Source organism: Topomyia yanbarensis, chromosome 1 (genome assembly GCF_030247195.1).
Source record: "Topomyia yanbarensis strain Yona2022 chromosome 1, ASM3024719v1, whole genome shotgun sequence".
Classification (NCBI taxonomy): domain Eukaryota; kingdom Metazoa; phylum Arthropoda; class Insecta; order Diptera; family Culicidae; genus Topomyia; species Topomyia yanbarensis.
Window position 1 is genome coordinate 164,356,645 of NC_080670.1, and position 27,696 is coordinate 164,384,340.

General features: G+C 40.2%; 2 protein-coding genes across 4 annotated transcripts in view; one reads left to right on the top strand and one right to left on the bottom strand.

Annotated features, from left to right (window-relative positions):
* LOC131679842 (BLOC-1-related complex subunit 5) overlaps positions 1-26,657 on the bottom strand; it is a 63,688-nt gene extending 37,031 nt beyond the window's left edge. For 2 of the 3 annotated variants that reach the window (XM_058960593.1, XM_058960600.1), the window contains exon 1: positions 26,499-26,657. The gene's annotated coding sequence lies outside the window, so the exon portion shown is untranslated. The remainder of the gene's footprint in view (positions 1-26,498) is intronic. The other variant, XM_058960605.1, reaches the window with a different exon arrangement.
* On the top strand, positions 3,024-27,696 carry LOC131676068 (uncharacterized). Its single transcript, XM_058955195.1, has 5 exons — positions 3,024-3,727; positions 3,787-4,050; positions 4,323-4,420; positions 4,739-4,861; positions 27,319-27,696. The coding sequence occupies exons 1-5, from the start codon at positions 3,430-3,432 to the stop codon at positions 27,694-27,696; spliced, it is 1,161 nt and encodes a 386-aa protein (XP_058811178.1). The 5' UTR covers positions 3,024-3,429.

A 27,696-nucleotide genomic window follows, 5' to 3' on the forward strand; every position in this document is an offset into this window, starting at 1 on the left:
GTTTTTAGGTTCACGCTTGAGACCGCGTTTGAAAATTTATAGGAGCTGAGATATTCACTTTATCACCGGTATGTTATCATGTTTACGAGATCGCGGGTGTAGGTGCCGGGGATGGTCGCGAAGGGCTCAAGCAATTGTATATTAGCGTGTTTGTCACGTGTGGGTGGGGGCGAATAGCGAATGGGTGGGTAATGTTTGAGACCGCGTTTGGATGTTTAAAGATGACACGTTTACTTAACTACCGGGGTGTTTTCATGTAGGCGAAATCGCGGGCGTAAGTATATGTGGATTATTGCAATTGCCAGGTCGCGTTTGTGGCCAGGTTTGTGTTATCGCGAAGGCCACGAGCGTTTGTACCTATATGAGTATAGATAGCGTATAGTAGAGATATACTAATAAAAGGAATCATAACATGCCGAATAAAGAAAAAAAGATGCAAAGAGCTTAACTAGAAGAGCATAAATTGAACAATACTATTTTGGTATACATAAATAATGGAAAAGCAAACTAATAGATGTACAAAAGAAACAGACTAATGAAATAGAATAGAAAAACACATGTAACATGCAATCAAACTCGTCTAAATGCAGCAAATGTTGTATATTTACACACCTAGAAAAAATCGTGTAAATTTACGTCTCCTGACCCTGACATATACGAGCATCAAAAATGACTTACTTTTACGTTTCATTTTAATTTTACTTGGCGTTGAATTTCGCTAATCATGTAATTTTACGCCACATATGGCGATTGTTCTGAATGGCAGTACGTGTAATTTTATGTCATTGCGCATGTAAAGTATATGTATCATGTAAAATTAAACGGAGTGCGCTTATATTTCGGCATTTCGTGAATTACGGTTTACTAAATTATGTCATGCTTGCAATTACGTCAACGATAAAATTCATATTTTTTGGTGTGTATCATTAACGACAATTGCATGCTGCTAGACTTTCATCATGCTATGCTGGCCGGGAATGGATGGCTCACGTGCGTCGGTAAATTTATTTTACCCTAATTTTTCCAACCTCCAACCTTCAAGAGGGCAAAATCTTCTTAATATAATTATATTATTAATAAACAAGGCGACTTTAAAAACAAATTATTTTCTTCAAACATTTGGATACCTTCAAAAAAAAGTCTTAAATTTTTGGAATGCGGGTCATTGCACGTCAGATTTACAGCTAACATTTTAGTTCCCTCCACTTTCTTTTGCATTCTTTGGCTAAAAATTATTGACACGAATTTTTATTTTAGCTGAATTTAATATTTTTTCAAATTGTGAGTTTTTTAACTTTATAAAATATGTTTATAGATTTTATGAAATTGAACATATTTCAATCACTGATAACTCAGAAACTATTAGATTTCTGGAAAAAGCATTAAATAATAAAAGTTGAGTTTTCGCATGATCTCATCGGAATTTTTTCGTAATATTTGCAGAATATATAAGTTACATATTGTATATTCTGCAAATATTAGAAGCAAAAATTTTTTTAAAGTTGAGCCCAAAAAATGCTTTTTTTAATAATTTATAATTATATTGAGAAGATTATGTGAAAATTTCAGAATGGAACTCGAAGTATTTTACGAGACATTTGAATTATAACAGGACTATCGGGGTGTTTAGTGTAAAATTTGCTTGTTTCAAGTTTATAATTGTAATATCTCGCAAAGTATTTTGATATCCACTCCTCAATTTGTACACAATCTTTTTAACATGATTATAAATATTTCAAGAAAATAATAGATAAAAAAATTGGTCCAACTTCTAAAAGGTTCAATTTGTTTCTAATAATTGTAGATTTCATAAGTTATATATAAAAAAAAGTTTATGTATTTTTTTTTGATTAGCTCATTTGAAAATGCAACTTTTTTTCTTTTAATATTTTCTTCCATATATCAAATCATTTCCAAGTTACTAGTGATTGAAAAATAGTCAATTTTATAAACTACAGAAGTCCAAAAACTAATAACTTGAAAAAATATCATATTCAGCCAAAATAAAAAAATACGTGTCTATTATTTTAGCTATGGAATGCAAGAAAATTTTTTGAAAGGAATTAAAATTTTGGTTGTAAATCTGACGTGGAATGACCCATATGCAATATTATACAACATTACTTGGATTCGCGGGTCTAGATTACCAATGTCAAATCAAAGTAGCTTTGACCACATTGGCCACCTATGACGGTTCTTGAAGCCCCGGAGAACTTGCCAACTTCCAAGACACCTATTTCTCAGCGAATTCTTGACCAATTTTTACAAACTTGATTTTAAATTAATGATAAGTACTGTATCTTTAATTTAAAGTCAAGTTTGTAAAAATTGGTCAAGAATTCGCTGAGAAATAGGTGTCTTGGAAGTTGGCAAGTTCTCCGGGGCTTCAAGAACCGTCATAGGTGGCCAATGTGGTCAAAGCCATTGACTGCTATGAAATCTCATCAGATCTGACTTTTATTTCTGAAGTTATAGGTTAGGTAGTAAAGTAACACAGGAGTTTCCCATATAAACCGTTACAATCGTAATTCCTCAGAGGATACAAATCTGTTGAAATGGTTCATTTCAATTTACATTACATTACAGATCACAGCCATTAATAAAAAGAAAAATAGAGGTACAAGATGATTTAATTAAATAGGCTCTTTTCCACGATTTGTAAATAGAATTAGATGTCCTCTTAAAATATCGATATTGACATATTTTTAAAACGACCAAAATACACATCGTAATTAAATTCTTAAAATGTGCTCTGTAATATTGTAGTAACTTTAAAAAAACATACAAGCAAGTTAACTGAGCTAATGTTACCTATTGTTTGTTGATGAATAGCTTCGGTAATACTACCAATGAAATTTTGGTATAAACTAGGTTTCACATTGCCTATTTTTTGTGCATCTGATCAAAACGCTTTCTGTTTGGCATAGGTAACGATTTAATTCATGCAAATTCAAATCTACCAAGGTACTAACTGTGCAATATAGTTGTGCATTGAATAAATTACACTAGCTTATGTTCCCCCAAGCACCGCTTCAATTCGAACTAATCTAACTTTCCAATAAGCTAGAGACGTCCGTCAACTGCAGCGGATCAGAAAATCGATTGCCATCGGAGAGTCTTCTCTTGCGTGACTTGTTCGGTAAGAGCCAGCTACAGTACATCAACTACAAGCTAGAATATGGATTACGTTACGATCCGAAAGTAGTCGAAAGTAAACGTCAGACGCCGCAACAGCACCAATCGACGCCAGTGTTTCCGCTGGTAAATGCAAGCAATGAGGAAGAAAAGCCGACCCTTTCGCCAACGCCACCACTACTGCTGCTACTACCGGGAGAAGCGGTGATCGCGGAAAATGAAACCTCGACCAGTACCACACCTGTTCCCCCGCCATCGGTGTCGATTGGTCCGAACGACTCGGTCAGTAACGTCATGCGGCCACCCACGCGAATCGAGAATGCTGTTGCACTGATAGGGGAACGTTTGCAGAAACTTTTCTTGCACAGTTTAGAACCCAATACTACAGAGTCCCAAGTTATTGAAAGGTTGAAATCTCCGCTGACCTTGTTCAGTGTGTTCAACGTGATCAAATTTGAAAATGCACCGTGTTTGGCGAAAAGGGACAACCAAGCTACGGCGTACGGAATTTGCTACCACGAGGTGGAGTGTAACCAGCTGGGAGGGGTGCCAATGGATCTATGTGCTGCCGGATTCGGGGTTTGTTGTGTTTGTATGAGAAAGAATTTGTTTAGAAAAAAGTATTTCTTTAATGGATCATTTCTTTCGCAGTTCAACTGGGATGCAGTGAACAAACTGCACAGAACATCAGCTATTTTCAAAGTCCCAGCTACCCGACGGCGGTTCGAACCAGGTTGGCCTGCAGTTTGGCCGTGGGTCTTCGCTGGAACGTACGGCAGGTGTTGCTGGAATTCGTTTTCTTCGAAATGGCACCTCCAGTTGATGGGAATTGTCTCAATGATCAATTGATCATATCGGTACAGAACAGCTACCGGAAGTATCCGATTCTTTGTGGCATCAACAGTGGTCAGCATGGTGAGTGAAGTGTGAAAACAAACACAGGGAACAGACTTCCATGCTGGAACATATGAGTATTAAATAGTTGTAGAAGAAAATCAAATTTAAATCCGTTATTGAATTACTAGCGCTACCATCCCAAACTAGAAATATAACGATGTCGGTCATTGTTTATCTGATCAACTGTCAATTCGATTAAACTCAGTAACGCATCTAGCGACAAATACCAAACTGGATGTCTGTACACCGTGTTTTGGGCAAAAAACTTATTTGTTTCTTTTTACTGTCAGTTTATCTTCAGATCGATAGAGAGTATTCGCACTTTCTGTACTTGACGGCTGTTTCCAACTCTGAGGAACCGAAAGCATTTAATATTCGAATAATTCAGGTTAGTAACAAAGATCAACTTGAGGTTTAACGAACAATGCTACGGAAATCGAAAACGAAAAAAACTAGTTTTAAAACAGCTTGCCGAATCTCCAGGAAAATCAATCAGCAGTACTGTAGCTGTATTCTGCCGCTATACGTATAACTGTCCCATGGTCTACGGGATTCCCTATATACATAGGATAATTATGCATATAACAGCAGTATTCTGACTACGCTGATTGATTTTTTGAAGATTTAGCCAACGGTACAAAGAACTACTTTTTCGTTCTCAATGTTCCAGAATCAAAAGTCTTTATTTAAATGAACCATTCTTTAGATAGTAACACTGGAAGCTCCGGAAGGGTGCCTGCAGTATTTCGACCGAGTAAACGGGTATATAAAGTCATTCAATTATGACAACCAATCAGTAATTGTTCGCAAAAGGAATCCTAGCTACTTGGTAAGTAACAAATTGATCATTTTCTTTCCATAGATATCGAGTCCTACGTATCGTACGAGTCTTATCAATATTAGGATTCTTTTCGAATTATATGTTTGTTTTTCTGTGCTCCATGACGCAGCGTATTCTCTTTTCTTGAGACACCAACTGGAGCTGTAGAGCTTAGTTCTCGGAATGACGTACTGCCAGAATCACTCAATCAATTGGAAACGAAACACAAAATGTCACCCACTTACCCAGTAAAGTTCAACCGGAAATGAACTGGAATTCTGGTTGGTTCCAGTTCGTATACGGGCTCCAGTGACACAACCGATTCTAACTAGAATAGGTTGTGTCACTGGAGCCGGAATACGAACTGGAACCAGCCAGAACTCCGGTTCATTTCCGACTGAGCTTAACTGGGTAACACAAGTAGCAATTTTTGTTTCAGTAACTATTTCATAACCAGCTGGTAACAAAAAATAGTTGCTGTTGCAACTGACATCTAACTTCCTGCGCGACTCAAAAAGCGAAGTTTTAGGCCGATTTTCAACATAACTATGATTGAGCAAAACTGTAAAAACTAGTTCCCGTTTCGTTGCAATAACGATTTGAGAATAGCTAAATGAAATCATATTGTTATCAATATGTTGAATGTAGATCGCAACAAGATTACTTAATGATACCTTTTTGTCATTCACCTGGTCTGTCAATCGCAACTGAAAAGTAACATATTTTCATGCAACTAGTTAAGATTATGTTACCAGTGGAAATGAAAATGAAGAACAAGTCAAAATACATGTTGATTATTTAAATATGAACAGTAGCGTCACGCTTCATATCAAAAATTGCCAAAGAAGCATCAAATTTAACTGCGTATCAGAGTCTATCGAGTGATATTTTATTCCACTTCTTATTATTTCACGTGCTCTTGGTGAAACCAAATTATAAATAGTATTTAAAAACAATTTTTCAAGGGGAAAACCGAATCATATTATAAATCCAATGTTATTCAATAAAACACACAATAATCATAAATCAGGAACATAACTTGCTTTAAGGTTCAAGTTACCTTTTTTGAGCATGTGTTAGATTTGAACGCTGGGTAGTATGGGTAGGAAAAATTGTGTTCAGCTTTGTCACCGGATTATCCATTTAAACCTTCTCAAAACTCTAAAAGAAGAATATCAGCCGATTTATTAGATCACAACGATTCAAATCATACAAAATAGCTGCTGGAAAAACTATCGGTTTCGCTAAATGGTGCTTTTGAAAAAGTGGCTGTGATTTTTGTCACACTACCACACCGTGCGGGGGTACGCAACACAACTGCGCAACGAAAAAACGACAGACACTTTTTCAAAAGCACCATTCAGCTAAGCCGATGGTTTTTCCAGCAGGTATTTTGCATGAATTGAATCGTGATAATCTAATAAATCGACTGATATTCTTCTTTTAGAGCTTTGAAAAGGTTTAGATGGATAATCTAGTGACAAAGCTGAACACAATTTTTCTTACGCACACTACCAAACCTTGAGGTAACTTGAGCCTTAACGGTAGACTTTTATAAATGTTCGGGAGCCGGTTGAGGTTTTATTTCCAATACAATAGAAAATGATGCATATAAGCAATATGGCTTTCAAGCCATACAGGGCCAAATTTTGGATGTGATTTTGGTGAATACGAAACAATGCGCTTTTCGAACAAATTTATATCAATGAGCAAAGATTTTTATTTGTAAACAACTATTATTCCAGCATACATTTTGTCTTCATCGAACAATTTTCAGTTTACATCCAAATATACCTTTCCTTAATATGACCCTGTACTATACTATTTTTGCTGAAAACGATCTAGTCGTATTCTTGTCATACGCACGTATCAGGCACATGTCATCATTATACCTTGAATCTCACTCACACGTATTTATGAAAGGCATTCGCAACACTGAATTGACCAATTCATAACTTAAGTTCAGCAAAATAATAATTAAGTTGTATTTTTGTTTGCATTACGTTGCGAAAATTCACTGATGACACCTCATGCGCTACACTTCATATTATACAGGCGTCGAACTGTACGGTGGCGCCAACTATAACATGTTCGGTGTATCGGAAAAATGTAAACATGTGACATGTATGATTTTAACCAAATCTTTCTGTTGCCGCAGTAGTAGCATTAATATCAATAGTTGAACTATTGGGTTATACTGCGAAGCACAGGGAAATATTATTACAAGACAATAAAAATAAATTATTTCCACTAAAATAGGAGCTATTTTAAATCAACGGCAAATCAAATGTATTTATACTTGCGCATCTTATGAAAATGAATGGATAGGAATAAGGACTGAATGGTTATAGGAACTGAAATTGGTAATAACGCAACCAGTGGTACACATACGTTCCGTTAGTGAACCAAGAGATTACAAATTAATAAATAAATTTAGTCGCCATTTTGAAATTTTTCCAAAAAATAGGAATTGAGAGTATTTATTTACTGCAATATTTTTATCCATAGTAATACATTTATCGATAAAGGGTGCTTTCAACGTTTTATTTTTATTTTGGATTATTTGACGACTGAGTTGACATGTGATCAATCGACATTGCTCTTTTTCAATATGATTCATCTTCGAACTTGATTTCAATAAATCGATGGTCCGGCCGTATGACTTATTACACCACTAAAACTGAAACAAAAGGTGTTGCAAACCTTGTACGGTAATATTTAAAAAAAAAGCAGCTCTCTCCATAATTTTTGAAGAAAAAGACAAAATTTATAGGGTGCCACGGAGTTTCTAGGATATCTTCAGGCCACTCATCATACCGACAACAGGGTTTTGTTTGTTTTTCATACCCATTTAACCAAAAATTAGCCTTGTTCAAAAAAGTAATTGTTTTATGTAAAATATCATTTGAGAACGTAGTTCAAGCGTAGATTTTTTCATGAAGGCTGCAATAAAAAAATTAAGGATACTACACCAACTCATTTGGTAAATAATCTCAATTGTAAATTAAATGCAACAAAATACCCATTATACCGCCGCACGAATTGGAAAAAATGTTTTAGTAGAACACTCTTAAATACTGTTTGTTGGAAAAAGCCCACTCAAGTCTACGAATGTAGAGTGGGTCTAAAAATACCGGAATTTTGTCTACATGGTTTGTTGACGGTCCCTTTCTGGGTGGCGTTATCAAGAAATTTTTGCATTCATAGACAAAATGTCATTCAGCAAAACAATTACAAAAAAAATTATTTTCAAAATTGACATATCATGGACTAGTATTTTCAGACGCTTCACATATTAAACAAGGAATTTGCAAAATAGTATAACTCCTAAAATCACGTTATTTTGTTTTCGGAAGGTAATCTAAGTAAATGATTTGTTTCAAATTCATACTACTAGTTCCACCCCTCTTGTTCTTAGCTACAAAATTATTTTCTAATATATTAATTATATAATCTGTGTGGAAAGGATTTAATCGTTTCGTTCAAATTCAGCGATAACATACATGCTGTTTGTTTATATTTTTCCAAAATACCGAACATATATTTGGCGCCACCGTACAGTTCAATGCCTCTATAATATCAAGTGGAGCGCATGAAGTGTCGTCGGTTAATTTTCGCAATGTAATGCCAACAAAAATACAACTTATTTTTCGTTTTGCAAAGCATTAGTTGTGAATTTGTTGATCCAATGTTGCGAAAGCATTTTATTAATACATGTGAGTTTGTGCTGAAAGGCGAAATGATGGTATGTGACGGATACATACGTATAACACGAATATGACTCTGTAAACTGAAACGTTTTCAGTGAGAATTTTGGTGTTGGACAAATGTGTTATTGTCAAAATCTATATCAAAAAATCAAAATCGTAACTAAATTTCAACAAACTCTGCAGCATCAGCAATCATTTCGGAACATTAATGAACATGTTATAGCTGGCAACATAAATGACTATTTGGTGACAAAAGATGTTATTAAATAACATTGATGTAATCTATGTTCAACCAGTGCAACAAAAATAACTTTATTGTTTTCTCGTTGCAACATAGTTCGGACTTAGACGATTAAAACTAGTTGCGGTTTGCTACTTGAGTAAACACTGCTTAAAGCCAATTGCAGCGGCCCGTGATTCTGATACTGCGTGTACGACTTTACGATCACGTGGGAACGAGCGTTTACTTGTTCGCGCTTGAGATAGCGTTGAGCCGATTATAAGTGAGGAGTTCCACGAAGATCCGTCCGAAAATCTTTAAAATCGTGACCGACCATCTTAGATTCCAATGAAACTTTACACGTTTCACCGTCATGCAAGACTAAATATTTTCCACAGGTAATAAGATTATTTTGACTCAAGAGCAACTTTTCAAGGCGATATTGTGAAACATTTTAAAGTTACATGAAAACAACCAACATATGATTCAGCTATATAGTTTAACCAACAGACCCTATGGTTGAAATATATTTTGGTTGCTTTCATGTAACTTTCAAATGGTTTACAATATCGCCTTAATGTCAAAGAGAATGTTGCACGAAAGTTTACGGGCCTTTTGAAAAACCTATTATTGTTGATGGAGAAACGTGACTAACTTATGAAAAGGTCGTAATAAAACAAAATAACTGTGTTGTTAAAACAAAAGTTAAAATATCTCGAGAACTACATTTTAGAAAATTTTTGTTAAGAGCATTTCGATTTAAAATGGCGTTTAGAATCATATTCAAAAAGAAAATTGTATTTTTGACTGCAAATAGTAAGAATTATAAAAAAATGTCAAAAGTTGTTGTTAGGAAAACTTTTTTATTGAAAGCTTCTCCATGATCCAAATACACTAAAAAGGTTGCTTTTACGTCTTTAAAACGATAAACATTAAATTTTTGACATTTTTTGATGGGGTAACGCGAATAACTTTTAAAAAGAGCATAATTACACGAATTAATTGTTTTTGAAGTAGCAAAATTTCAAATATCTCGAAAACTATCGCATTTTGGAAGATTTTTGTTAAATGCATTTTGATTTTAAATGGTGCTTAGAATTATATTCGGTAATAAAATTACAAATAGTATGAAATTTAAAAATATGTACGAAGTGATTGTTAGAAAAACTTTTTTACCGATTTGTTCTCCATCATGCAATCACAATCAAAATGTTTCTTTTCTCTTTAGGTTTTTGGTAACAAAATGTAAAAAAATAAAAAATGAGTTTTTTCGCAATTTAAATTTTTATTATGATTTTTGTTTTTTTTTTTTGAAAAATGACACAACATTTTTTTCAGTGTATATTTTTTTCGGACAGAAGTATTCATTCCCTGTAACTTGTTCTCAGATAGTTTTGCTGTATAAAATACAGTAATCGAACAAAAAAAAATTGAAATTCATGCACGTAGAAACGTTTACGACCTTTTGAAAAATTACTCTTGTATCAAAATATTCCAATTGCCAGAGAATATCATGGAGATTCATACAGCGAACACACCTGCAAAGTTTTGTTCGAATCGACGATGATCATATTTTGCGGTCGGCCGGTTTCTCATGGAATCCCTCAAGTGCTATAGCGTTCAATAATTCATGTGTTTTTATCTTTGTGAAATCTTGGGCATAGCTGTGCGTGTATGACCGTGTGTGCTAGCGTGCGTAACTTCGATTTTTTTTAACCATGTGGCCATTAAATAGCGTGCTGTTACGTTACATTCTGACGAACATTTCAACACAAAAACCCCTAAATAAACACACTTTCGATATTTATTACACAATCACCTGAAATGCTCCTGTTCGGATAGAACTGAAACCCGTTATGTAGCAGCTAATATTCAGCAGCTCAAACTGTTAATGTAATTTTATAAAGTTAACACGAGTTTATTTAAATTAAACATACTCAACTCACAATTTGTGGTTTTACCCTTGTTTCATGTCTTCTCACCGCCCAGCTTAACCTTCCGGAAGTCGCGCTTATGGCCCACTGAACGAGCAGCCGCTGGTGCCCTAAGACGATTTCGTTAGATTTTCAGAGCAGCGTGCACTCAGTACACTAGCGCGACTGCCGGAAGGGTAATGAATTTGAAAGTCTATACAAAAGAGATTAACTACTAGAGGGAGCAAAGCGCTACTGTCAATGTATTCGCGGACTGAAACATGGGGTCTCGCTCAAGCATATTGTATCCCATTACTTTGACATGTGTGTACCCGGGACAATATGTGTCAAACTAATGGGCCTAGTATTATCACTGGTTCGTCAATTGAAGTTTCTTTTTATTTACATGTCGACACAACTCAAGCGAACTACTAAATTTCTTCCGCTAATTCACCAAAAGTTCTTCCTACGCTTGGTCCATTTTCATTACGATCTTCTTTTACTACTATTTACTCCTCTACAATATTTTGTTTACCATCACAGATTTTCTGTCAATCTGGAGAGGGTTTGGCTCGTTCGTCACCCCAACCCGGAACATTCGATGTTTCCTCGGAGCTTCCGGATTTACCACCACTGAGTTATAGTACCGCCGTAATTCGCAACGACCTGTCTGTGGATCCCTGCCGCATTTCTTACTTTCGCTTCTCGTATCCAACCATCGGACCCTTGAACCACCTCATCGACGATTCATCTAAACCAATGCATCCGGTCCCTTTCATCCACGACGAAGATAAGATCGCCTGCTTTCAGCAGCTTTCGTTCGTCTTCCCACTTTGTGCGACGGTTTATCGTTAGCTAATATAGGGTGATGAGCCTATTTTCACCATACTAAGCAAGGTGCCTCACTAATTCGGTAATTTCTTGCCTTACAATCAATGGAATGCGTAAAAATTGGCATCAACCGCTTTGCTTCGTTGTTAAGAACCAATATAATAACACTAATGCGTTGAAAACAGCAAAATTCTCGTGTTTGAGCACAATGAAAACTCGAATCGAGTGGCCCCATTGTTGCGCTACCATTTGACTCAATGCGTCGAACAAAGATGGCAGACACTGCTCTAACCAACGGCTTCAAATGGGTAGGGTGATAATAGAAACATGGCGCAAATAGGCTCATCACCCTACCTTGCTTCAACGCACCCATATCCGGTCTGCCAGATACTGCGATTGCTGGTACACGTCATGCAAAGCCTCCGCCAGATTGGACACAGCTGTGCAGCGAGAGATCTTTACCATTACACGTAGAAAATGGTTCAGTTTTGTTTTCGACGGACACCTGAGGCATGTACGTGAGAGGACCTGTGTTTATCATGTCCTCTGCCTCACCAGGGTCGTCACCAGAATCTCGTCTGTCAGCTTCCTTTTATCGTCCAATGCATTCATTGCCTTATTCACGGAATGGACCGTCTGCTCTCATGCACTACCCATGGGCGTAGCGCCGGACGAAATAAATCGTCAGGCCATTAATGCAATTGTGATTGCCTCCTCACAATCATCATGTAACGTATTCAGCATCTCGCTGTTAGCACCCTTGAAGCAGGTGGCGTTGCCTGAAAATATAACATCCGGTACACGCCGCTTACTGGAAAACCGGCGAATGGCCATCAAACACGAATGTGTTGTCAGACTGTTCACCACTTCAAAATGCACCGCTCGGACGGCCAGGCACGTAAACATGGCCAACCATCGCTTCTTCTTTCTTCTTCCCACCGATAAATCTACTGGTCCCAACTAGTCTAAGCCAACCGGACTGAAAAAAAACGAAGTCCTGCTCTGATGTGTCAAGTCGATAATGGCGCCATCATCGGTACTTAAGGACTTTGCACCACACGCACTCTCGCATCACTTCCATAATCGCTGGTCGGAGATTTGGAATCCAGAACTTCTGGCGCAACTCGTTGCAAACTGTCTCTCGATTCGTATGTCCTTCTTGGTGATAGTACTTCTTGGTGATGTCGTACTGCCGAGCAAAAATGATAGGAAACTTTTGGTCGAACTATTGTTCGAGTCTTCCACCCATTCGCAGCACACCTTCATCGTCCAGGTTCAGAGTCAGCTTGACAAGGGTACTCGACCGCTGTATTTTCGAAGGCATCTATCCAGGCTCCAGATTGAGATTCTTGGTCAACGCACTCATTTCGTCCGGAAAGCTGTCGAACAGGACCGTTTCGGCTTCTAGGAGCTCCTCCTGCTGGAGCGGTTTCACGACTGCCAAATTCTTAGACTTAATCGATCGCTGTTGAGTGTCCATGGCTTTCGACGTCGCAATCGACTGTCTTTTCGCCAAGTCGCAATGAAGCGAACCACGCTGGTAGACACTCTCACAAGCGTCATATACCGCGACGTCGAGCAGTTCTTGGAATAGTACTACTGCTATCTACTCTTCGCTCGTTTCCTCAAAAGGCATCACCCTGCTTGGCCACTCTTCTTCCGGAAAATACAAGAATGATTTTCCGTTGAACCGCTCTCCATCGCTGCTTAGAAGGGGCCCGCATCCGCACTTAGTCAACGCACCCGCAATAGTCAGCTTCGTCAGCAACCAGCGCCTGTCAATTACTCTTGTCCGTTCAAGAATTTCACCGACTCTGAAGGCAATGAACTGCTTAAACTTGTACAGATCTGATTGCAGTCATCTACACGCCGTACGAGAATTCGTCCAAAAAAGCAACGTGTAATTTACAGGGAATGAATCCTTAAAACGGTTCGAATCATTCAAGCACCAAGGACTGAAGTCATTAATTCCAATTGTTGAGCCGGCTCGCGACATCACTAAATTGCATCGTACGTTTCCGTTGATCACCGCTCGCAAGTACGCTACACATCCGTATACGTGTTCACTGACATCAATAAAGATGTTCCAGTAGCCGCGTGTGATCCGAGCTGCCTCCACTTCTGGCAGCAGGCCAATCCATCTCTTCCATAAGCGCCAGCTCTCGTCGTCGATCTCTTCCTCCTTGTCGCAACTCGTTTACTGTAAAGGCCCTAGTATAAAGGTACGCAAAGAGCGTGCAGAAAGTGAAGCCGAAAAAAGTCTACCTATCGAGCAAAATTAGAATCCAACTTTGCTGCCGAGGTATCAGACAGGGATGCCAACGGTACCGATAAACTACATTTTTTCGGTATATTTACATTTGCACAAGCCGTACAGCCCGCTACAGCGACGCATCACTACAGCTCTTGCCAGAACTGTAGCCAAACCGAGTATATTTTCCTGTACAGCAGTAGAATACATTTTTGTTTTGCTGCTATACTCCGACTGCTCGATGAGAGTGTGGCGTAGTAAAGTTTGTTCTCTCGCTTTGTACATTTTTCTCTGCATAGTCAAAGGGAGAGGCCCGCACACGAAAGCGTTGATGCCGGCCGTGGCGTAAATGAGCCGCAATCATTGTCGTCATTTTTGAATAAAAATATTAAAAAGATTGAAAATATTCAAAAATGTAAAATAAGGAAAGAGAAGCTGTACCGCTCGCGTCTGGTGGCTGTACTGGGGACAGTAGTTTTTTGTCATGTTACTGCTTTGCACACAGGCAGCCGTACAGCGCTGGGCGTCCTGCACTAGCGAATGACAGCAGCATCGAGAGAGAAATGAGAATGTAGGCAGAAAAATTACAGCCGCAGAAAAGGTAGGCATTTTGCATCCTTGGTATCAGAGATGGATTCCAATTGTGCTCGATAGGTAGGCTTTTTTGACTTCACTCTTTGCGCAACTGTTCTCGATAGACTGTGGTTTACTGCAACTCTGCTCTGCCGTGATCCGCATAACAGTCCCATTTGCTATGGGTTTCCTATGCAGGTGGGACTGTTATGTGTATCACGGCAGTGCTTGTCTCGACCAAAGTGCACTGGCGCGACTTGCTTTTCTTCCCCCAGCATTAGGAGAACTACATTGGAAACCCAGTTCCGGATATCAAACCTACCATTTTTGTGGATTATACGCATCTGCATCGCCCGGTTGACGGCCTCTCTGACGGTTTCGACACTGTCGAAATAATCTTCGACGTAATGACGATGAATTATGGCCGCTGCCACCTCTGGCTATTGAACATGAACGCAGGTAGAGCCAAACGTCGCAACTTCCATCACAAAAATGTTTGGTCTCTTCTTGAAATTCTTCCGGAACACGAAGCGTTGAGCTTGTTGTGTCGTGTTCGACGATCTTTATCTGGTAGTACATTTTTCAAAGATCACAACGGAATGCAATCCGTCGCTCCCGGAAGCCTACTATCAGATACACCAGTGGAATCCTGCTACGTGTTGAGTGACACTTTGCCAGGTTTTCTGGGATTTGTGATCACATTCAACGGTTCACAACTTTAAGTTCTTTCAGCTCTTCATCCAGAGCAACCATCGCCTTCTCAAATGCGCTCTGGTTGGATTTCTTCCGCATTATATACTCCTGCTTCTTCCGCATAAAAGATGCTCCTCCTCTCCTCTAGCTCCTTTTTGCGCATTTTCTCCTCGGAAAGCATTCGCTTTTTCTCTAACGCACGCTCCATCTTGCTCTCTTCCTCTTCCAGCAACATCTCATCTTCGAGCTCCTGCTCAAGATGCCTATGCTTTTCCTGCAAAGCCTTTCGTCTCTGCTCTAGAGTGAGCGTACCGGACAGAAGCGTCCGACGACTCCGATGACTTCTTCGACCGAGACTTTTTGCTCTTCAGGTACTCCTGAGCAAGTATTTGACACGTACCATCAGTGGACATTTTCCTATGTATTAGTACAGTTGTCATTTTTCTGCGGTAAAACAAAAGTAAATGAAGTAGAAAAACATAAAGAACTGGGCTTTTCTGTGACCACAGGTTTTGTTTCGGTTCGACCATAATTTTTTTATCGTTAGTTTCGAGATAAAAAGCGTCCCTAAGTAATCGAATCGGAAGAGACGACGCCGGCGGTGGTTGAGTGGTAAGCGTGACCGACACTCATTCCAGTTGGTCTGGGTTCAATTCCTGCCGAGCTCGTTGATATTTTTCTGAGGTCAAAAAATCTGTGGTCACATCTTCCTTCGGAAGGGAAGTAAAGCCATTGCTCCCCGGTCCATGAGTTGATGGATTGATATCTAGTCTAAATAGTGGAGTCACCTTGCTTGCGTCGGTAATGAAGAAGTACACTAAGGAAAAACTTATAGCGAAATTCATAAGATTTATCTTATGATGAATAGAAAAGTAACAAAACTATGTTTTCATAAGATTAATATGAAAAACATACGACTTTTATGATTACCTTAACATTTTATAAGTAATTGCACACGCCAGTCGTTTGAATTTCCTTCGAGCATCTTATGATTCTCATAATCATAAGATAAAATTTGTATATTGAATGTATGATATTGTCTTATGAAAAATCAAAGATACCTTATACAAAATGAAGTCATAGCAAACTGATTTGACAAAATAAATGCCGTTTCATAAGACAATCTTATGTTTTATATACGTGCTACTAGTGGCCAAAAAATGTACGATATTCTTATGAAATTCGCTTTATTTTTTTGCCTGAGTGTAAAATCCAACTTCTATACTAACAAATATCCTCCTCCCATGATACTTGTGGAGTGCGTAGTAGTATATACTTATGGCGATTTCGCTTGAACCTGAAACCAGCCCCGTGTCAAGGACGACGTCTCTGTACAGCCAGCATCACTGCCATGAAAATCAAAACATAAATTTTGAATCAAATGTTTAAAAGCTGTAATTAGTTACTAAATGTTGATTTTCTGAATAAGATGGTATTATATCATCCCACAAGATGCAAAACGTTGTGTGGAATGCACGAATATCGTGTATAGTGCCGAATCTGCCAACACTGTTTGTGAAAGTTTAGTTTGTTTTCCGCGCTCCTCAATTTTTGTTTATATCATTGTAATTTGTTGCCTCGATATCCTGCAAAACCGTTCAAACTTGATATCCAGCCTCCGTGTTCACTTGCCGAATGACGGTGTTTTGCTCACACGCAAGGTAGGACCGCAATATCAAGGTATTCTGGACAAGCTGAAGCAGTTTGCTGATTTGCCACAACCGCCATACCACCGCTACACCGCCACCTCGCCACTCCGTCACCTCGCCACTCCGCCATCTCGCCACTCCACCACCATCACTTCCACTCGCAGTTTACAAAAGTGTCACCATCTGAACAAATTATCAACATAACACACGACCAAATACCGCCCATCAATTTGCTAATTCATCATCCAGCAGAAATAAACATCATCGCCGCTGCTGTGTTTTATTTCTGCCAACCGAAAGAACATATACATCCATCAGTTGTCCTCCGCCTTCCTGAACTCCAGGTGCCAGAACGAGAAAGGTGAGAAGTAATTTCGTAGTTGTTTTGAGTGTAAGTGGCGCCATCTGTTACTGAGCATTTCAACTAGTAACCCTTACACTACCGCATATCGTAAAATGCCTGGATTTTGTGAGAGTTGTACTGATAAATTTTCCGATGGTCGTAATGCTGTAAAATGTGGCGGTTTTTGCTCTTCGTCATTTTGCGCAAAATGCTGCGGACTAAACGACGAATTATTTGCCGCTGTTATTAACAAGTCTAACTTATTTTGGATGTGTAACACCTGCAAAAATATCATGGACAAAGCACGTTTTCGTAATGCATTAGTGTCCGTTGAGTCCGCAAACCAAATGGTGATCGAGGAGCTTAAAAATTCCATTCGCAACGACATACTGGAGGAATTAAAGGTAGAAATTCGGACCAACTTCAAAACGTTGATAGACGCTGTACCAAAAACGCCTATTCCTGGACCGCGACAATTTTCCTTTAATTCTGCTAAAAGAAAGAGAGACAACGATGATACAGGCTCCAATCCTTCTAAGCTGCTACGTGGTACTGATGCCGCCGACTCATTGACACCATCTATCGCTGTGAATCGTGAAGATAAAAAGTTTTGGTTGTACCTGTCAGGAATTTCGCCCGATGTCCCTGATGAAAGCGTCACCAAGCTAGCTGCGGATAAACTCGGAAATTCGAACATCACTGTCGTCAAGTTGGTCCCTCGTGGCAGAGATCCTAGAACGCTGAATTTTGTCTCCTACAAAGTTGGCATGCCCACGGATCTCAAAGAAAAGGCTATGACGGCATCTACATGGCCAGTTGGCATTGCTTATCGTGAGTTTGAAGAGAAGTCGGATTCCAGAAAGGTTTTTTGGAAACCGAATGCGCCCGACTCAGCAACAATGACTACTTCCACTGCTCTTCGCCCTCCTCCCAACTAGTTACATCGCCTGTTTCACATCCTGTATTGCCTTTTCCCGAAGTTACCGCACATTCCGAGCAGTTTATTTCCGTTTACTACCAGAACGTGCGAGGAATGAGAACGAAAACACAAGAATTCCATCTAGCGCTCTCTTCTAGTGACTACGACGTCATTGTCCTTACGGAAACCTGGCTGCGCGAAGACATATTAAACGCTGAGCTCTCGTCAAACTACGTAATATATCGCTGCGACCGCAACTCAACAACCAGTCATCTGCGTCGAGGCGGTGGCGTCCTAATAGCGGTAAAGAACAACCTCGTAGGCTCGCAGCTAAGCTTATCTGGAATTGAACGCCTGGAGCAAATCGCCGTGCGTATCGCGCTCCCGAATCAATCTGTATATATTAGCTGTTTATCTCAGGCCAAATAGTGATCCGGATTTGTATCACGCGCACGCTAATGCCGTTCAAACAATTCTAGACAATGCTGGCAGCACCGACACTGTTCTCGTCTTTGGAGACTACAATCTTCCACGCCTTCAGTGGTCGCTCGATAATGATCTAAAATGTTACCTACCTATTAATGCCTCTTCGGAACAAGAAATAGCTGTAACGGAGTCTATGGTTGCAGGCGGTCTGTACCAGATCTGCTCATTGACGAATGTGAACGGGAGGATCCTCGATCTTGCATTCGTAAACAACACGGATATCGTAGAGCTGCTTGAACCTCCGACTTCTATTCTTAAAGTCGATCCTCACCACAAACCGTTTGTCCTGCGGCTAGATGTACGTACCAACACTGGAGATGATTCATTTCATTCGATTGACGAGCTTGATTTTGACTTTAACCGTTGCAACTTTGACGAAATCTCCGCACTGATTGCCACTGTCGACTGGACCGACTTAATGTGTTGTAATGAGCTTGACGAAGCAGTCGCGCTGTTTTATGGCAAAGTATATGACATACTCCGCCTAAAGGTTCCACTGAAACGAGTCAACAGGAGGGTGGATTTCAAATTTCCATGGTGGAACGCTGAGATTCGCCGTTTGCGTAATGCACTGCGAAAACAACGCAAGCGGTATTTCCGCCATAAGTCAGACGAAAACAAAGTTACTCTTCGACGGATAGAGCTGCAATACGAAACGGCCCGGAATTCCGCTTTTCGTGAGTATTTGAATCATGTGCAAAATAGCCTTCGCGATAACCCCGCAACATTTTGGAAATTCGTTAGCAGCAGAAAACGATCTGGTAGTACTCCCACTGACGTTTTCCTTGGAAACGCAAGCGCGCAATCTCCAGCTGATACCGTAAATTTGTTTGCTGATTTCTTTCGCGGAGTGTTTAGAAGCGACTATACCGTCCCTTCGGAAGAGTATTTGGAAACATTACCATCGTACAACATAAATCTCCCCCGTCCCACTGTAAGCCGAGCTGACGTCTTGAAGGCTCTGACTGCTGTTGATTCGTCGAAAGGGCCTGGCCCCGATCATCTCTCGCCCCAATTTATAAAAAGCTGCGCCCACGTGCTGTCTCTTCCGGTGTGTATCATTTTCAATCGCTCTCTCGCTGAAGGCATTTTTCCTATCGCCTGGAAAGAAGCTGCTATCGTTCCCATTCACAAGGCTGGAAATATTCACAACGTCGAAAATTACAGAGGTATTTCATTATTAAACTGTCTCTCCAAAGTTCTCGAAAAGCTGGTCTACAACGTCACGTATGCAGCTGCATCCCACATTATCTCGGAGTATCAACACGGGTTTGTCACAAAACGATCAACAACTTCTAACCTGATAGCCTACACTTCTAAGTTGTTTCCCGCCGTCGAGAAGCGTCATCAGGTGGACGCAATTTACGTCGATTTCTCAAAAGCTTTCGACAAAGTACCGCACAACATCGCAATCTTGAAATTAAAGCGTTTAGGATTTCCCACCTGGTTGACTAACTGGTTGCAGTCGTATCTTTCCGATCGCTCGGCATTCGTGAGTATAAAAAACACGCGTTCAAGCACATTCAGAACACCCACAGGTGTCCCGCAAGGAAGTCATCTGGGCCCGCTTATTTTTATTCTGTTTATTAACGATATCTGTAGTCGGATCAAGTCTGGGAAATTGCTGTACGCGGACGATCTCAAAATCTTCCGAACTATCGCTTCTGCACTTGACGCCGTATTGCTTCAAGAAGATATCTGTACTATTCAAGAATGGTGCACGCTTAACGGAATGGAAGTCAACGTTAATAAATGCAAAGTAATCAGTTTCGGACGCTTGCTTACTCCAGGACGTTATGAATACAGCCTAAAAGGTAGAACAATTGAAAGCGTCGACTCGATCCGTGATTTGGGAGTGCTCTTCGATAGGAAGTTGAGCTTTTCCGACCATATCACCGCGACAACTGCTAAGGCTTTCGGAATGCTGGGCTTCTTAAAGCGGAACACGGCGGACTTCGATGATTTCTACGCGCTAAAAGCACTCTACTGTGCCCTGATCAGAAGTGTTCTGGAGTATGCTGTGCAAGTGTGGGCACCATACCATGCCGTTCAAATTGACCGACTAGAGCGTATACAAAGATGTTTTGTGCGATTCGCCCTCAGGAAACTTCCATGGAATGATCCAGTTGTGTTGCCTCCTTATGCCGATAGATGTATGCTACTCGGTCTACAGACTCTGGCGACTCGCCGTATCTTCCTGCAAAGAGTTTTTGTTTTCGACTTGCTGTCAGGTAATATCGATAGTCCCGATCTTCTCTCGGGCGTTAATTTGTATGCGCCTCCTCGTGTTCTCCGTAACCCCACTCTGTTGTGGATCCCTAGACACCGTACTTCATATGGACAAAATAATCCACTGGAAAGATGTTGCCGCAGATTTAACGAAGCTTCTTCAGTGTATGATTTTAACATTTCCAAGCATAGATATAAGATATTAATAAGAAATATATAGTTTTAAAATGCGTCTGTACGGTGTATACCGAAGATAAGGAAATAAATAAATAAAAATAAATAAATAAATAAACATAATTCTTTGTTTGGGGCTTTATAGCTATAACGCCCCATATATGTTGGTCGCTGTCAAACTCCATATGATGGTATAGGGTTGCCAGGACGCTGCCTGAAACTGAGTCAGGTTCTAACCAGGTAACTGACATCCCTATCTCTACATACAGAGTTTGACAATAGGCAACATCGTTTTTCAACCGATCGATGGGGGTCAGTTTGAAAATGTCAAAATCGCTTAAAATGTCATCAACAAACAATAGTAGCAGTAAACAAAAGAAAACAATGAACACTTTAACTGATTTGATGTAAACTAAAGTGCTCCTCGTTCGTATTAAAAATTAATTTCGTTCATTTTGTTACAAGCAAAGTTCTTATGTTGGCTACGAAAATATGACGTCACGTCACCCTCTTGGTTCTAACCCCAACCGCTGTCAGTTCATACATTTTGACAGCAGTTGGGTTTAGGAACTGACTCAGTTTCGCCTCAAACAAAAACCACATTAGAGTGATATTATAGAGCAGAGATGCCAGGTACTTTTTTCAAATGTCTGCAATAATAATTTTAAAAGTCTGGAAAGAACAAAAAATGTCAGGAAAGCTAGTGTAACCAAAAGCCTTTATATTCAAAAATCTGCAAATATCTGCAACAAAACTAAAAAATCTGCAAATATCTGCAACCAAACTAGAAAATCTGCAAATATCTGCGTCATCGAAAAAATCTGCAGCTTAAATTAAAAGTCTGCGAATTTGCAGACTTGTCTGCAAATTTGGCATCCCTGTTATAGAGTCCTGTACAGAGGATTGCGCAACATTGCCTAAAATGATGCTCTCTTTGTTCCTGGCTCCCGCTGCTTTTGCTGTAACTTTGACTTCAACCGAGTGACACACAATGTCGTATATATAGGTGTGGCAGAACACACGGTGTGCTAGTGTTGGCAACCCAAACTATGTAAACAATCCAGAAGCACAACAGATCGACGTCATAGCGTTCACACGATTCAATGGGAGCGGAACAACCTGTATGACGAAAGCAAGTCGATTTATTCTGTGATCACTCACACCACTCATGTAAGATTCATCTTACGAATACCAAAGTGCCATATTCGCCATACCTATATATACAAAGGTGTAGTAGCGGGGGGTAGAATTTTGAAAAAAATTGAACATGTTAAACAAAAATATGCCTAATATTTTAAATGAAATGCTCAAAGTTTCATTTGCAAAAGTATCTTGTGAAAATATTTTCTTGTAGTGAAAATTGGCTGCAGACTCGACACCTATCTGTCGGCACGTTGTGGAGACTAGCTCAACCGCCGAGGACTATAACAAGTAGATCGTGGCGAAGCGAGGAGCTGGGAGCTTATTGGTTCACGAAACGGATATCGGTACCGATAGAAATTTCGCCACATTCTGTAGTCCTTGACTGACGACGAACATGGACTGGAGTGTGAGAGAAGTATCCCCATAGAGACCACCAGGCGATTCGCTACCGCATCAGCCAATGGAACCCTTCTATAGCACGAAGAAGGACGGGCCGCAAGCTAAAGTGGAAGACGAAAGCCTTTAACGAAAACCTCTTTGTTGAGTTACTTCGGCGAACAACGGAATCAAGTACGTCGATGCGGCTGATCTAACAAGAAGGATTGTGACGTTACAATGTCACGAAAACTAGGGCCATGCAGACGAGGCTCCGTCGATACCAGCTGAAATATGCCCGGGTAAGCTAAAGATAATCGTTGAGGGTTTCTTCCCGAATCACGATTCAACTACCTGGTCACCGACACCGTACGGCGAAGAAGAAGGAGGTAACACAGCCGAGTGGCAAGTGACTAACGACGAGCTCAAAGAAGCGTCGATGTGACTAAAATCAAAGAAAACCCCCGGTCCGGATGGAATACCAACCGTGGCGCTGAAAGCTGCGATCCTGACATATCCGGACATGCTCAGGATGCTACTGCTCAAGTCTTTAGATGATGGTGAGACACTTGAAGAAATGGAGGTGTCGGTGACGGAGGCAATGAAACCGCGAAAAGCTGAACAGGGCGCTTCGACTGCTGGTCGTACGAGTTGCGATTGCGTACCGGAGGCAGTATGCCTTGTCGCCGAGATGATCCCCATCTGCAATACCCTGACGGAGGATATCAAGTGCTACAATCAATGAAACGTCAGAAACGTGAGGAAGATGATGAGAATCGATTCGATGGTGACGTGGTAGCAGGAATGGGACAATACGGAGAAAGAAAAGTGGACCTACCGGCTCATCCAAACCTGTCGACGTGGGTCAAAAGAAATGACCTTCCACCTGAAACAGCTCCTACCGAGTCACGGCTGCTTAAGGAGTACCTTCATCGGTGTGGGTACGCAACGTCAACACTGTGCTTGGAGTGTGAGATCGTCGAGGAGACACCGGAGCGTCTTTGAATGTCCGAGGTTTGAAGTCTTTGAATGTCCGAGGAGAGTCTTTGAATGTTCGAAGTTTGAAGTGACGTGCAGGGAGCTACTTAAAACGGGAGGACCGGACATCAACCCGGATAATGTAACCTACAGAATGACAAGCGACGTAAAGCCGTGGAACGCAGTAAACAGAGCTATGATGTAGATCAGTGATTCTCAACCTGGGGTCCGCGGACCCCTAGGGGGCCGCGAAGTCATTGCTGGGAGTCCACGAAGAAAAATCTATTTTCCATATTGAAATTTCAAGTCATGTTTCCTAACAAATTGAAAATAACATATTGATAGCATACAAAATTGATGTTTATCTGTGGGGGTTCGCAGCAACCCAGTGTGATCTAAGGAGTCCGTGGTACGAAAAAGGTTGTGAACCGCTGATATAGATCATGACCGTCTTACAACGGAATGGACATCGAACAACGGTTTCGGGAAAGTAATCATCGCCGAGGAACTCTCCGCAGGAATAAGCTAGATTCACCGCCGAGGACTAGTCGAGTAGACTGCAACAGAGTAGCGAGTATGAGTCGTCGAAACGCCAGCGATCCGGACGTCACGCTCCATGCGGAATCGTCAGACCGACCACGGCACCCGACCGGTTGTTCCGATAGAAAAATAGCGAAAACCAAAGAAGAATCGATATTAGGATAACTTTTTTTCGCCAGGGACCTCTCCGTTAGCGTAAGCTAGATTCACCGCTGAGTAGACAGCGACGAGACACCACTAGTCGCGGGTCATCGGCGCACCAGTGCACCGGACACCCTGCTTCACCAGAATCGCCGAACTGACCTCGGCACCTAGCTGATTAGCTCGATCTCGGGAGAACTTCTCTCGCCGGGGAAATCTCTGTCGGAGTAGGTCAGGTCCATCGTCGGGGACCAGACCGAGTTGTTCGCGAACAAGTCGAGGACTGAATGGACCATCAAGGAAGTAGTGCTAAATGGCCCAAGAAGAGAACTAAATGGTTTAAAGGAGTTGCGGTGCTAAATGGCACCGGTTACGGAGCCAAAGGGCTCAAGAAGTTGTTGTACCGGAACCAAATAAGAATCGGTATCGGGAGAACTTCTTTCGTCTGGGACCTCTCCGACAGCTTACAGTCAGATTCACCGCCGGGAACGAGACCGCGTAGACCGCGACGATACACCACCAGTCGCGTCGGGGCTCCAGCAAACCCCTACTCTACCGGAATCGCCGAACTGACAGCACCTGGCTGGTTGGCTCGAACTTCTCTCGCCGGGGAACTTTTCGTCGGAGTAGGCTAGATTTTTCGTCGGGGACTAGACCGAGTAGTTCACGAACCAGTCGGAAGCTCAACGAAGAAGTGGTATTGAATGGCACAAGGGAACTGAAGAGCTCAGTAAATTAGAGTCTGAAGTCTGCCGCCCAGATTGTCCTCGTAGGGGAAGAGCATTAATTCTATACCAACAGCCAGCTTTCCTGCCTTGACTACCCAAACCCGTTCCCTGAGTTGGTTTTTGAACATTTTTTCCTGCTCACAAAGTTTTTGAACATTTTTTCATATATATACAAAAAAAAATTCATATCCCCCCCCGAAAAATTTTCTTACTACGCCACTGTGTATATACCACCTTGAGTGACACAGTGGAGCGATTTTCAAATAGGACAGGGATGTCAAGTGCACAGATTTATGTGTTTCACAGATTTTCAATATGCTGCACAGATTGCAAAACTGCACAGATTTCCACAGTTTTCTGTTTTATAACGCACAGATTTGCACAGCTTTCTTGTAGAATGCACAGTTTAGCACAGATTTCTCAATTTTTACCTTGTGCTTAATTTTGACTCGCGCAAAAACCAAAAAAAGATCACATCTTGTTTTCAGCCAAATTTGTACGTTTTCTGTGACACAGATAGACACAGATTTTTAAATGGGCCGCGCACAGATTTTTCAAAATATCTGTAATCCCTGATTGCAAACCTACTGTTTCGTTGCTTATAGCACTTTATTCATAATACTATTCCATGTAATACATTGTTACAAAAAAGTATAATAAACTGAATACAGCGTCTTGTTTAGGCGATTGAAATATTTCGCCATTATACTATTTTTCTCAACACCAATACTTTTCTTGCATGTTCTCCGAAAGAAGAATGTTTGTTTACTTTGCACGATAGAAATGTTTAAATTCTACTTTAGGGACAAATGGTTATGGTATAACATTTTCTTGTTATTTTGTATAAATGATCGTCCTTTAATAATGTATTGACTTGTTTCGCCAGCTAGAGGCCAACTGTCTTCTGCGTTGTAATTTAGATAAAGTCTCGACAAACATATGATTACGGCCTAAAAGCCAACTGTCAAAATCCACTTTGAATGGAAATTCCGGACAAACCGTTACACGCCAACCACAGATGATGGTAGTAAACAAAAGAGAAAAGTTTTCTCTTTCATAAACTGTTGTGAACTGTGTTCGACTAGTAACGGTTTGTCTGAAATTTTCATTCAAAGTGGATTTTGACAGTTGGCTTTTAGGCCGTAATCATATGTTTGTCGAGAAGTAGCAAATTGTATCAGTTGTACAACTTTAAACGCAAGAGTTGACTAGATTTATTTTACCATTGATTAGTTGTTCTTACTTGATTTTAATCACAAACTTTGATAATATCCAAAAATATTTTTTAACCCATCAAAACGTTTTTGGTTTTTCCATGGTGTTAGATTACACCAAAAGTGTGAAAATGAGAATTATATTTGAAGTTTGACTGAGTGTAATACCGACCGCACAGAAGTAGTGCGATACCAAAAACGGAAAAGTGATAAGCAACAGACTATTATCACACTAATTTCTAGCAATACCTGAGGAACATAAATTTTGGTTGGATTCAAGAGATTGTCCGGTAAAGCAGGTCCACAAGCTCCCTAAATGGAGGGTTAACAAAATCGCGTCTTCACTGTACGTAGCAGCAATAATCGAAAACTATTTATAAAACTCACTCAACTGGATTCTGTACTTAATTGTTAATACGGCATGTTAGACGCCGATATATTATAGATTTACAAAGCTATTAACTATTTTTGTGAGCTTACTTATAAGCATCATCAATCATGCATTTAAGGCGACTGATTAATTGTTTCTATCATACCTTTGCTGTAAATCATTCTTATAGCACATGCAGATGGTAATCCATGTTTGTCAATCACCTTAATAGATAATCCACACTTATTGCAATGAATGAAATAGATTTAACATGATTTACACAAATTAGTGTTTAAACACCACAAAAATCAAAACAAACCAGAAATGTCACTTGATGATTTTAAAATGTGCGATGATTTTGATGCGGTTGCGATGATTTTAATGTGGTTGCGTGCTGTACATAAGAAAGATGAACAAGATGAATAAGGAATTCATTCTTCATCCAAAAACTAAAGGAACGTACCCAAATTACGTCCGAGGATTTTCTGACCTAATCCGTATTTTTGTTTGAAAAAAAAAACAGGAAAAAGAACATTTAAGATTAACAACACTGAGACTGGCACCATATGATTTTTTTAAATTGTGGTCATTTGCCCATAATTTTGCGTAATAGTCTTCGCACTGAGTTTTACAAATTAATGCATGGCCATCGTAGTCAATTTCGTGGGGGATCCGATACTGATTATGCCCAATGCAACCAAAAGCAATTTAATCTAGACTCAATATCCGCTTCTCCAATTTAGTAATGCCAAACTGATTTTAATTGTTTACTGGTCGAATAGATTTTCGCAATATTTAACTTAGTAGGATCATCGACACCACGCAGTCAAAATAATCGCTCGTGAATTACGCTTCCACATAATGTTGGTTTTGAGCCTCATCTTATATCTAATGATATTATTTAGATAACCCCTTATCCTAAATATCAAATGAAAACTAAGAATGTCCTTATTGTTGCCGCTAATCATTAATCTTCCTGCTTTCAGAACAATCTTAATTACGCGATCTGTATCAAGCGAACGTCTCACTTCTGTGGCATAACGTTCACCAACGTTGGCGAAGATGGCGAGCCGAACGAGTTTCAACTAATCAATGTCGACGAAGAGGGAGCCAGCCTGGTTCAGCCCAACTCGGCCGGTGTGGAAATCTACAGTTGTCCAGATGATTATATTGCTATCAACTATCTGCGGTTGTGTGGAGAGCGACTGAACGACGGTTCCAGCAGCGAAGATTACACCCGAAACAGTCCCGTAACGGACGATAGTGGGGGTCCAATAGTTGTTCCCGTTCGCTCCAATGCTGAGATTGTTGGGCGCGGGTTTAAGCTTATGTATCGGCAGGAAATTTGTAAAAAACGAAAATGA

What these genes read in the sequence shown, in the direction of transcription:
- LOC131676068 (XM_058955195.1), top strand. Translation starts at nt 3,430, where the DNA reads ATGCGGCCACCCACGCGAATCGAGAATGCTGTTGCACTGATAGGGGAA. An exon ending in ATTCGGGGTTTGTTGTGTTT is followed by an intron (nt 3,728 to 3,786) that starts GTATGAGAAAGA and finishes TTTCTTTCGCAG; the next exon opens with TTCAACTGGGATGCAGTGAA. An exon ending in CATCAACAGTGGTCAGCATG is followed by an intron (nt 4,051 to 4,322) that starts GTGAGTGAAGTG and finishes TTTTACTGTCAG; the next exon opens with TTTATCTTCAGATCGATAGA.